Source organism: Hyalella azteca, unplaced genomic scaffold (genome assembly GCF_000764305.2).
Source record: "Hyalella azteca isolate HAZT.00-mixed unplaced genomic scaffold, Hazt_2.0.2 contig16642, whole genome shotgun sequence".
Classification (NCBI taxonomy): domain Eukaryota; kingdom Metazoa; phylum Arthropoda; class Malacostraca; order Amphipoda; family Hyalellidae; genus Hyalella; species Hyalella azteca.
This window is the reverse complement of record NW_025946456.1, coordinates 135,118-148,387: the sequence shown is the minus strand read 5'-3', so window position 1 is coordinate 148,387 and position 13,270 is coordinate 135,118. Positions and strand designations below refer to the sequence as shown.

At 38.1% G+C, this 13,270-nt stretch overlaps 1 protein-coding gene across 1 annotated transcript; it reads left to right on the top strand.

Annotated features, from left to right (window-relative positions):
- The first annotated feature begins 9,354 nt into the window (after positions 1-9,354).
- On the top strand, positions 9,355-11,840 carry LOC125179327. The gene is made up of 4 exons (XM_047884974.1): positions 9,355-9,699; positions 10,370-10,536; positions 11,252-11,429; positions 11,800-11,840. The coding sequence occupies exons 1-4, from the start codon at positions 9,546-9,548 to the stop codon at positions 11,838-11,840; spliced, it is 540 nt and encodes a 179-aa protein (XP_047740930.1). The 5' UTR covers positions 9,355-9,545.
- The last annotated feature ends 1,430 nt before the right edge of the window (positions 11,841-13,270 follow it).

Sequence of the window (13,270 nt, the reverse complement as noted above, 5' to 3'; positions counted from 1 at the left end):
TTACTATTATTATTATTATTTTTTTTGTTTAATGAAGGCTGTTATATTAGCAGCCCTTACTTATCTAAATTACATTAGCAGTAACTCATTTCATTTACTAATATATGTTCCCTGTAAACTTCTACCCAATCCTGCACTGAGCTTACATCAGCCAACCTCACTAAATGGCAGCAATTAACTTCATATACAAAGAAGCTGAAAACCCCAAGCTATAAGCTCTCAGGCCCAACGGTCATCCATCTGGCAGACCTGCGGCTTTAAGTCCACTCCAAGACCAAGTGGACACCCTGCAAAGAAAGAAGAAGAAGACCACCAATATTAGAAATTCAATTTTTAGTGCTCAGCAGAGTGGCAGAACTTCGCAGAAGGCCAGAAGCCAGAAAGTCAGTGGCGTTCATGGCTGAAGGACACTAGTGGTTAATGGTCTCAAAGAGTTGAAGTATTTTTTCAACAGTATCTTCAACGTAATTTCCATAATCATACATATTTATGTTCTTCCTGAGTTCCTCTGGGATCTGCTGCCGCTGGTCCTGATTGTTCCTTCTTTGGTCACCCGTATTTTTATCTGCCTGTTTATATTTTAGCTTTGTATGCTGTAACCTGTAAGCCTAAGGTAAGGACAAGTAATTCTTTGTACCTTCCAAATAGTGGCAGTTGAGATCATGTTTTTTTTTATAGGGTCAACATACAATTTTTGCAGGGTGTGGAGTTTGCAAGCCACTATGCAGAGGGTGGATGCAGCATCGGCAATATATGGATTTTTAAGCCCAAAGCGTCGCCGGCCATTTTAAAGATGCGTCGCCGGGTAATTTTTAATGAAAAGCCATTTACGCTGAGTAATGACTGTCTCTTATACACATCTTTATGAAGTCTTTTCGACACTTAATAAAATCACCCATTGTCAACAGCCTTAATTAAAACTAAAATAAGTCACAAGAATACAAAATGAGTGAATTTTGACCAAAAATAACCAATAAATGATAAACATTTTATTTGTAGATGAGTAAATATAAGGTAGTTAAAAACTTTATGCTAATGGGCATTATAACGCACACAGAATTTTGTCAACAGGATCATAGTCATTAAAATCAATGAATGCAAATCCTCGATGCCGTCCACTGGAGCTGTCATACATGNGGGAGGGGAATGAGATATGCAAATTCCATCAATCACGTTTTTAAGCCAACACCTGTGTGCAACTTTTATGCAAGTAAAAATATCTAATACAGCAAATTTTTTTTTGCTACAGACCTTAGCAGAGGTACTTTTCTAAAATCTCACTTTTCACACTTTTTTTCAGCAATTTTTTAGAGATAGTAAGATATTTGAGTTTGGCCTTCCATGATGGCCCCAGGCTCTCCATTTCCTAAAGTGATGAGGTATTATCTGAAGATTTCATGGCAATGACTAGTTAATTTTGAGCAGTATTCTTTGTAGCTACATGTTTGCAATGCCAGTCTTCCAAAATAGAGAGTCAAGCTGCCAGGCATTGGCAGGCAAGGCTGACATAGTCATAGGGCAGGTGCCCCTCTCCTCTTCAGTTTTCACAATAGTAATAACAAATTAAAAGTTCTGATCCTTATTAATTGATTAATGAAATTTTTTGAGGTCTCGAAATGCAGAGTTCGAGACATACGTTCATAGTCAGTCACTGCCGGCGCCAAACCGTCGCACATCCGTTGTCTACCCAGCTCAAACCGGCGTGGCGTGGCTAGAGGGTTACAAGCTGCAGTGCAGAACGCGTGGTGAACAATGGATCGATCAAATGCAGCGGAGATACAGGTGATTCCGTAATTTTAGGAGCTGACGCTGTAATAGAATATCACTATTTGTCACTGGTGTCAAAAAATCCCAACTTTTCAAATTATTTTGAATCTAGGAACTTCAATTTTAGCGTTTGATGCAGATCTGCAATTTTTATGCATAAACATGTTCAACGATCTTATCTGACGTAATTTCTAGTGAAACCTAAGGATTGCTTCAGGTTCCGCAGGTTTAGCGCTTATATCTCCGAAAACATTTAACCCCGAGAGTGCGGAGTGGTGAAATAAAGAGAATGTAACATTTAATAAATGTAAATCGTCACTCCGCCCTCGGCAATAGCATTTAGCGCTCGCAGGTAATAGTGCATAGAAAAGCAATGACCATGTTTCAACCTATCGGAGAGGCTGAATGAACGGCATCAATCGAATTGGTGGGTTATAATGGACGGGTTACACTGTAATTTTAATTGAAAGTAAACGAATAGACAACGATGCAGGCAGGAATACTTAACGTAGGAACAAAGCAATGTCCTTTGAAGGAGTGCAGATAGCCGACGGTAGAGTTACCGACGACTGACGGTAGAGTTTACAGACGACTGACGGTAGAGGCAAAGACGACTGACGGTAGAGGCATAGACGACTGACTGTAGTGGCACAGACGACTCGCGGTAGAGGCACAGACGACTGGCGGTTCAATTGGCCTACTCCATAACACTGCGGTGGTAGTCCTGCTCTTAACTCGGGTCACGGGTGTACCAGATAGTCTCCCCAACCGGAACTGGAATAGACGCAAGAGAGATCAGCATGACCCCTTAAGTGTTTCAAAGGTTATTCGGAACAGAATTATCACAGGCAAGACAAATGAAGATTTCCCATCAAGAGCACACATTAAGCTACTAACCTATGGCGCTGGCGGCCAGAGTAAGACTCAAAGAGTGGCTTATGATCGGGTAATGGATTCAGATTATTGCGCCGAATGTGAATATTACCCTAATGTTAACTAGAAATGGCTTGATCCTTACACCGCGTTCGTTTATGAGGTTCAACGCTTATATCTCAGAAAATATTCAACCCAGAGAGTGCGTTATTGTAGCGTTTCGTTCAAGATTCTGAATTGATAAAATAGCCATACCTAGTATTAAATTTAAATGTAAAAATGAGATTTGTCTGAATGTGAACGTCAACACCTTGAGCACGATAATTAATAGTTGACTTCATTCTAACTTCTAGTATTTGGTTCATTGCACCAGAACCTTTTATAAGCACAAGTATTCGAGTGTATGAACTGCCATCCCGTACTAAGTACTTTTGTTCGATAGCTGAAATGATTTGGTCTATTTACAATTGTTTTCTTTGCATATATATTTATATAGCTTGTAACGAACCGTTATTCATACAATGATCAACACTAAGACCGAAGTAATTGGAAAAGCATCTTTGTTTTAAAAAATTGAACTCAAGATGCTTTACAGTGATGACATAAGGTGAATCAATGACTTATTTAATGTAAATCACCACTCTGCACTCGACAATAGCATTTAGAATAGAATAGAATAGAATAGAAGTGTCGGCGTTGAAGAAATAGGCCCATACGTTAGCACTCGCCAATAGTTCTTTAAGCAAAACAATCACGTACCGTTCACAAGGTTCAACGCTTATAACTCAAAAAATTTTCAACCCAGAAAGTACGTAGTGATTTGCATTTAATGAGTGATTGGGCTGGATGAAATTGGTTGGTTAATGAAAACATATTAATAATTGCCAGATTATTGTTAGCACACGTGACCTGCTCGTTGATGGCGACCACGGGACGAACTAGGAGACAAGGGCACGTGGTGATGACGAGGTGTCAGGAGCACGTGGTGATGACGAGGAGTCAGGAGCACGTGGTGATGACGAGGTGTCAGGAGCACGTGGTGATGACNTGCTCGTGTTGTTGAGTGAGGTACGTGGAGTTGCACGTGTTGTTGAGTGAGGTACGTGGAATTGCTCTTGTTGTTGAGTGAGGTACGTGGAATTGCTCGTGTTGTTGAGTGAGGTACGTGGAGTTGCTCGTGTTGTAGCGATGTTACAGGATACAGGGGTAGCAATGTGTGCGTTGTTGGAGCTGATGTGAGGCTGCTGCGAAACAGAGCTAAGTTAATTTTTAACACACAATTCAATTTGTTAAGAAAGCAAATTATCACGTGAGCTTAAGGCATGGCAAAATCGACTAACACAGAACCTTGCACGGTGTCCAGATTCCATCTATCAAGGCTACACTACATAGAGCGCCGCGCTGTCGCACCAGTCACTCGTGAATTGTAACACAAATCTCTATTCAGCTAGGACTTGCCTACTTCAACGTCAGAAAATTTTCAGCAACTAGTGCTGAACATGACATATCGAAATCTGTGGCCACAGTTGTATTCGTGAGAGTGCGTTAAGTCTGCGATGTATCCTATGCTCGTGGAATACTGAATAGTTATTGATATTTTGAGTATAAAATAACTCGGTTTTTATACCACCTACGTGCTTGCTTATTAAATTTAATTAAGGAACAAATGAGACGCTTTTATACTTAGGGTTGAGATCATGATTTGCGCGATAGAAAAATCACTGATGGTGCTGCTGAATGCTTCGACTTTTTATTGAGCCATTTATGAATAAGAACAAGTGTTATAGCGAAGATTTATTAGAGCTGTGGTCCCTGCATGTAGCTATAAATATGTAGTGAAACTATGACCGCTAAGTACAATGCAACCGTCCATACAAATATATACACTATGCGACCGTCACTGTGTAGCTGACTGTTTGGAGTGATGACGAGTTCCAGCATTTTTTTAAGTCCTTAAAAATTAGTTCATATAATTCCAGGTCAGAACCTAAGTTTTTGTCACTGAAAATAGGAATATGAGATATTTAATTCGATTTTTTCTTACCTTCATGATTGTAAATGAAACACTTTGTAAAAAATATAGTTTAGGAAGTGAGTCAGAATCCATCTTTACGGTAGGCGTTTTTCAAATATATTATTTGTGCCCCAGATTTCCTGATTATTTTCTGGTTATCATGTCAGAATTTTATTCCAATTGACTCTTGTTTGTAATTAGAAAAAAGCTAACTTTGTGATTTTGTTCATTAACTGCATGCCTTATTAACTTTAATTGTATTTTTCGTTTTATAGATGCCAATCACTGCATTTTCCTTGAATCTTTATTTTCGTCATGCATTTTTCCATTGTAGTATATCAATGAAATACGCTCCGTACAATCATAGAATTTCGCCCTACATCTTATATATTTAATACGTTCGAAAGTTTGGTTATTTTAAAATGCCACTCAAGGTACTATTTTAACTCCATGGTAAAAGGATCAACTTGTGTCGATTCGGTGTTTGCATCGCACGGCGCCAAATGAATGCCAAGCCCAATGACGGGTGAAGTGCCATTTACAAAGCGGGCACAGGGAAGGGTCGATCAGACCATAATTTCGCGCCAGAGAGGTTATTGGGAGTCACTCGTCACTAAACGTTCCATAATGTCGCCATGTATGAAGATGGAATTTAGCATCAATCAAATTTAGTCAGATAAGTTCTTAAACGTCATATTTGAATACTCATTTCATATTCAAGAAGAATCAATGCAATAAGCATGCTGTACTCGCGTAAATTCAACAATGAAGTCTAATTAAAACTGAAAATCACATGTATTACACTTTTCATGCCTTTGTGGAAACACTAGGAATGTTGTGATTGGGAAATAACATTTTCATAAGGATTCATTATGCTTCATAAGGATGCTATATAAATAAACTATTCTGAAAGCGAATTGAAAAAGTGTTATTTTCTCGCTTAAACTTTATACTCATGTAATCGTCTACATAAACGATTACATCCACTCCTATTTGTGCTATTTAGCGCGACTGTGATATTAAAGTTTACAGCTTTCTTAAAAATAAGTCTGAAATGATTCAATACTTAAATAGAGAAACAGAAACAAAATCAGTCAATTATGTAAGCTTTACGGATTTGGATGCAGGTTTATTCAGTTTGACTTTTTTATATTGTGCAATTGATGTTTAATTTCTAAGAGACACACGTTGTTAAGAGAAAACTAACGCAAAAATGAGTAGCAAATTCCCCAATTAAAAGGAACATTTGAATTTGCTCCTAGCTGTACTTTAAACGGTATTGGCGCGACTCCAACAATACTATCAATTAGAATATGGACAAATAACAAATTTAACGTACTAAATGATGGTTGCAAAGAAGATTCTAAGGGTTCATCTAAGGATTCATCTCATTGTTAGTAAGATTACGTGACAGCCTCTCACCAGCGCATGTCCTGCTTACAAGTACACGCACAATGTTTATAAATTGGACAACAGTATACTAAAACTGGAAAAGAATACAAACACCAGAGGTCACCATTACAAACTGGAGAAGCAGCGTTGCAATACGAGTCTTCGTCAAAGGTTTTTCACCCAGCGTGTGGTGGAGAGGTGGAACAGACTGCCAGCACGGGTGGTGGAGGCTCCCAGCGTCGATGCCTTTAAGAACAGACTGGAGAGTGTTATGCGGGACCTTGTCTACAGTGTAGACGAGCTTCCCACCTTTATTAGAGCTGATCAAAGGATCAGCAGTCAGTATGGACCAAGAAAAGAGTACCAGGCACAACAGAATCGGCAACAGGCTGTGGAAGCCTAACATCTGATGCCGAGATTGCTATGCTATGCTTGCTAATTACTGACAGCCCGGCAAAGAAGTAACAACGAATCTAATTCTCCTAACCATGGTTGAATTAATATCAACCATGCACCTAACCATGCTCACCACTATTTTACAGAAATTAAATGCAAAAGTTTTCCTTTATTGGGCTTAATTATAAAAAAATAATTATTATCACTTCGCACTCTCAGTACTTTTATTGTCAAATGCTTAAGAGATTTTGCCATTGAACCTCTGAAACTTGCATGTCGCGGCCATTGTTGCTTCTAGCACTATTAACGAGTGTTAGTGTTACTGGAAAGTTTGTAGTGGTGATTTATATTGAAGAAGTTGTTAAGTCATCTTATTTAATCACTCCGTCCCTTTGAAAACTTTTTGAGGTATATGCGTCGAACTTCGGAGAACTGACGCGGCCACTGCTGCTATAAGTACTAGACTAAAGTGCGAATGGTAATGGGGAATGCGCCAATACGGAGAGATGATTTATAACGAAAAAGAGATTGATTCATTTCATTTCATCTCTCTGCTCCCTGATCAATACATATTTATCGAGATATAAGCGGTGAATTAATGAGACTTAGCGTGGCTATTGTTGCTTCAGGCAGTGACAGGCACTACTAGCAATTGCTAAATGCTGATTTAGAGTGGCGAACAGTGATTTACATTGAATACGTGTTTAATATGCCTTATTTAATCCCTCTGCACTCTGCAATTAAATATTTTTTAGATATGTAATTATTATCGCCTGACAGGTGTCAGGAGATATGGAAAAACAAATAATGGGTAGATCTTATTCGAACGCTACTACACATCACGTGCCTAGTATGAATATAATATGAAACATGCTCTTTATTGCACATCACTGTCATATTGTAAAAGTTCACATACTGGTTCAACCCATTGTTGAACTATATATCTACTAGTTCAACCATAGGTTCAACCATGGTGATATTCTACTTCAATTATCTTCCTAAAAACTACGGAATCATCCCATTTTCCGCCTAGCATTATCATACACAAGAAATTGTTTTAAATCTTGAGTAGATGAGGAAATTAAAAATGAACTGATTCCAAAGAATCTCTGGTTTGCCACTATGCCCCTGGGCAGCCTTTGACGTCAATTAACTTTACTAAAAGTGGAGCTGGCCAGCTGGGACCACACCAATGAGGCAATGACACCATTGTTATGATTGTACGTACCTAGTACCTAGAGGCTAGACAGTAGTACTAGTATGACTACTTGACTAGTAAGTAGTATCTATGTTGCCCATTTGCTATTGCACTGGACTGGTAAGTGGTAACTGGTTAGACAGTAGGTATGTACAGAGTAGCCTCAGTAGACAGTAGATACCGTCTACGTCCCATCGCCTACGGTATCCTTCCATAGTAAAGACAGGAGAAATGAAAAATTATCAGTGTTTTTAGAGCGATAAGCCTATGGTTTTTCACAAATCACAATACCTACTTTATTTGACCCCGTAATGAAATTCTATCGCAGAAGGTACTTTTGGTTCTTTGTCCCGGTCTAGAGCTGTTTGCCTGGCCCTTGAACCAACACTAACAGTCTAAACCCATCTCACAACCTGGAATGAATAATCTGACCTCAGGCTCATGGGCCCCTTGCAACCCCTCTCTAGAAACAGGGGGACTAGGCCCTAGGGGAGTTTCAAAATGTATTTAAATAAAAAAGTGTAGATTTGAACTGTGTAATTTCTTAGTTGCTTCTGTTGGTTCCAAAATGCCATAAATAACTTTAAAAATGGCAATGACTTTCATTGGTTGTTCCACCCTTGTGACCTTCTTTCCCTATAGGCTATACTGGCTTCACGAGTTCAGGCCTTTTTTTTTCTCTATCACCTTGTAACTCATGGTGTTGGTACCTACTTTGATGTTGGAAGGTTGACTGGTTGACCTTACTAGCTACTGTCAATATCACGATCAAAATTATTCATAATATCAAAATCCAAAATCTAATTCACGATCATTGGCAACATTTGTCCAGCGGTCCAAGTTGAATTGCTCAGTTTTCAAGTGATGTTTATATTCAAATTTGTTTTTGCTATTTTTGCATGAGAGTATTGCATTGCATGATTGCAAAAAGTATTTTTTGCATGAGAGATACTTTGAAGTTTCTCAATGTTTACAGCATTGAAATCCGTGTAGAAACATAAATTTTAAAAATTTTTAGGTGGAAATTTAGGCTCCTATGGACTTGAAACCAAGGCTTTTGATTTCAAATTCACGATTCAGTCCACCTAACGAGGCTAGCTGCCGCAGCTGCTGGCACAGCTTGAGCTCACAACATGATTGGCAAGTCCCTTTTGTTCATTTATGGTAGTGTGTTAAACTAACTTTACTTTGGGAAGGTGCTAGTGTGTTGTGGCTGTGCAGTGGTTGGTCTGTAAAGAAGCATTGATTGCTTCAAAATGTCATAATACCATGTTCTTTCCTATTACCTACGTATATAATTGCACTATGTTTGAGCCTCATCATTGTGCTGTGCTACTGCATGAACACTATTGACTTGAGCACTGATTTGAAATACATTTACAAGGCCAAGTTGACAGTTGTAAAGTACTGTAGATATGCATGTTTATAAATTACACTATCAACATTGATTATCAATTCAACATTGAGTGCCTTCATAAGTGAAAAATAACTATGATTTTTGCTAAAATACAAAATTCTCAAACTGCTATCTCACTCATGATGTTAGTACTTTGACTTTGAAACGTCTTCTCATCAGTCCAGTTTAACAACAACTTAGTTAAGTTGAGGAGCCTCACCAATCAAACTATTGAAGTATTGGCGTCCTACTAAGTTACTAACAACATGATGACATGATGTTAGTACTTTGACTACCAACAACAAACAGACAATTGTGTCTGCCAACAAACAAAATTTTTATGAACCTCTGTGACAGAATGCAGGAAGCCTTGCAATGAAACTTTGCTAGGTTCAAGTGTTGCTAGTGGCTTCTAGCAGCTTCCAGTCTTGAGGCTCCTAGCGGCTTACCATTAATCTGAAAATAAGAAAATGAGCAACAATCATTGAGGAAGCAATTTTTCAGTAAAAATGGCAATTGAAAGTCATAATGAAGTGCAAATATTGCTGGATAAATTGGAAAATTTAGTATATAATGACAATGACTCAAATGGAGGTTTTGCTAAGGATATAATAGTTGATCTTTCAGAATTGTTGAGCAGTGATACTACATCAGCCCACTATGGTGAGTTATTGTTTGCCTTTTTAAAATTGATAATCAATTTATAAGCATTTATGAGAGGTTAGTTGTGTGATTTTGTTTGTTTAAAACCTGAAATGGTGAATACCGTATACCTATTGCTGTTTGGGAGCAAGTCATCAATACCTACTTACCATGTTGAAATATTACCTGTACCTGAGAATTTATTCTAAATGGGGAATGGCATGGCAAAACTTGGAGGAAAGATGTGGATAAAAAATTAACATTTACTTAGAGGATTCTTATAAATCTAATTTAGAAGACATGAAAATTTTTACATGTTGAAATGAACCAAACCACTGTACAAATGAGTTCAAATGTGGGTAAAATATGGATTGGTTTTTTAATGACATACTTAAATTTTATGCCTAATAATGGGATTTTGGATAAAAAGATAATTGAATTGTAGAAATCATAGACCTTGGGGAAATGCTGGTTAATCTCCAAATGTAACTAACTTAAAAAATTCAAATTCTTCCTCTAAATACTTGGCTACATTTTCTTTTTAGCACATTTTCTCATTTATGGAAAAAATGCACTATTGTTCTTGCCATGTCTGTCTGTCTGTCCGTGACCTCAAGTTTTCGTCGATGAGAAAATGCGCTCTCTGTCACTCACTGCAGTGAGTACTAAGTTATATTTTTTTATATTTCAGATGTACATGTGAGCTGCTCTTTGGGAAAAAATGGCTTGCTGCAGTTCTGTCGACAAACCGTCTCCAGGAAACATTATGGTGATGCCAAGAAATCTGCCTTGGAAGTCATCAGAATACTTTTGGAGAAACAAGCCTCCAAAGTAGCCCAGTATACTGATGAGATTTTTGTGAGTATCTATCAGTAATAGGTAGGTCCTTCAGTCCATACAAACTTTACTTTACAAAGCTAATGAATAGACTTATCAATAATTGTTTACCCAAAAATCCCTAAGTGGTAAACACCAACTCGGCCTGTTGGTCATTATTGAAGGCAATAAGTGCCCTTTTTAGCCATCCATTATGATCCATATACTGTTATTGTTAGTAGGCTAATTGCAACATAAAAAATAACACTTCAAAAAGACAAAAAAGCTGAAAAAAAAAATAAAAAAATCATGAAAAAAATAAAAAAATCATTGATTTTTGATTTTTTTGATTTAAAAAAAAAAATAAAAAAAATCACCAACCCTGGTCCTTGTGCATCAAAGTGTTGTGTGTTAATAAAAGAAATGTGAGCTACCTTATTCTTTCATGCAAACTATGTTGAATACCAGAAAACAGTTATTATTAAGTTTTCTTTCAGTTTCTTTAAATTTGGCAAATTGGACTTTTGGTAGAATTTGAAAGTTGTGATGCAATCTACTTGATCAAAATAAAAAAAGTTTATATTCTTGTCCTATAATACACTTAGTAAAAATAAAACATACGGTATGTCTTATCAGTCACAAATTTATCACTTTGATAAATAAATGCAGGCTTTATTTATCACTTTTCACTATTGCCTGCATTTAATCAACTTAACCTTGATGATCAATTTATTAATTTATGTGTGGAAATGTGCAGCTTGTGAGCGTGTTGCTGTACCGAGGGGACCCTGCTGCTAAAGTGCGCTGTGCTGCGCTGGAGCTGCTAAGTGTCCTGCTGCTTCGCTGTGTCTCCTACCTCAGTGCTGACATCCTCAATGTGGAGCAGCTGGTTGTTGATCTCAGCATGGGCATCAGGGGTGCCAAAGTGCCATCAGGTATAATTTCCAATAGCTTTTTAGAGATTTTGCTCAGAGTCAAGCTGTGTTCATTCTGAAGGTGCTTCGAGACCAGCTCAACCGACATGTCAGTCAAGTCTTTTTAGTCAAGTCAATTAAACTCGTAACTTTTTTAAGGCCCGTTTACATCTCATCTTGTTTCTTTTCTGCCTTGTGTTTAATGTATGTTAACATAATAACATAAAAAAGCTGAACATAAACATAATTTTCCCACAAGGGAGAAAAGTTATATTTGTTGTTTCTATGTTAGAGTTGCACTTATCATATGTGCTTGATTATCCATTTTATAATTTTCACTAATATAGGTAGTAATTTTTTAATGAATCATTAATGCTACATCTCTGAGTAGGCTGCATGCTCATCCTGCCTTATCTGTACCTGCCTGTTTAGTTGTGTGTGTACAGGTTGCTAATTGTTCTCAATCCCTGCAGGCCTTTTGAGGTCTTCTAAAGGGTGTATGGCTCAGTTAGGTAACAAACACAGACTGGAAACTTTAAAAAAAAATTTTCAAATGGGAGTTATGCTTCTACTAAAGCCTGCGTTGGTCACCAAATCATTGCTGCTAAGTGGCCCACCATAAAAATATAAGCCTCTTTTGAAGCATGATGGTAGTCTTTTTTTCATTCGAAGAACCTTCAACTACTTTGCCCCGCAAGATTCAGTTGCTTGTGAGGAATAATAGAAGTAGTCATGTCCTTCTGAAACACCACAGCCTGAGTAACCTGAAAATAATTACCACTTTCAGAGCTTCTGATGCTATAATTATGTTTATGAATTTTGTCGGTAGGTGTCAGCGTAAAATAATGATTGACATTAAGTATTAAGGCTGAGCTGTCACGCACGTTCTTGATTAAAATTCATTCAGTTGTTTCTTCTCCACGTCAGTTACAAATTTATAAGAGTGCAGATCACACTCTTTCAATTAAATCCTTTTTAAAATAAACAGCTTTTAATTCACACACATGATAACGGGTCAGTATTATGGCCTGAAGATGAAGACTTCAGAGGAGCGCGGCAGCTTAGAGTCTGTCTTTGGCTGAATCCGAGGCAATGAAATCTCATATCGGGCAAGTAACGGCAAACCCAAGGACAGCAAAATAAATAACCTTGTTTCTTCAGTGTTTTTTTACTGTCGGAAGCTTCAACAATAAATCTACGAACAATAATACGAACGTGAATCTGAATGAGTACCTGAATGTAATGAGAAGACGTTTGAACACTGAATCAGTGAGTGAATGCAGTAATCGCCAATCGGTGACACTTGCCAGTTGCCACTATCTCACGAAAATAAAAAACACTCAAAAAGGGGCGTGGGTCCCTTGGGCTTGGCACAGGGTCCCTGCCCCTGCCGGGCCTGCCCCCTGGGCAGCCTTTGACTTTGAGGTCAATTAACTTTACTAAGAAGTGGAGCTGGCCAGCTGGGACCACACCAATGACACCATTGTTATGATTGTAATTTGTACCTACTAAGGCCATAGTGGCGAAGCAGAGAGTTTTTTAGACTCTCCCTCCTGACCCTCCAGTTCATTTTTGAGTCTTATTGGTAGACCAGTGAAGTATCCTGGACATGGTGGCAGGGAATTATTGTGAGTACTTATCGGTCCACCGCCGTGTGTTGGTCTTAACCCTTCGCAAGGCCCCATGCCCTTGGCCCTTGGGCCCCTCTTGCAAGTTGTAATGGTCTAAACTCAACAGTTCGACCCCTGGCCCCATCCCCATGGTCTCATCACAACTCCCTTTAGAAATATGTGGAGTTTCGAAATTGATAGTAATAAATCAATAAATATTTGAACTGGGAAATTCCTTAGTTACTTACATTG

Bases quoted from the DNA above. Each gene is read 5' to 3' on its own strand.
- LOC125179327 (XM_047884974.1), top strand. From the start codon at position 9,546: ATGGCAATTGAAAGTCATAATGAAGTGCAAATATTGCTGGATAAATTG. The intron at 9,700-10,369 runs GTGAGTTATTGT...TTTATATTTCAG, and splicing joins TACTACATCAGCCCACTATG to ATGTACATGTGAGCTGCTCT. The intron at 11,430-11,799 runs GTATAATTTCCA...ATCTCTGAGTAG, and splicing joins GGGTGCCAAAGTGCCATCAG to GCTGCATGCTCATCCTGCCT.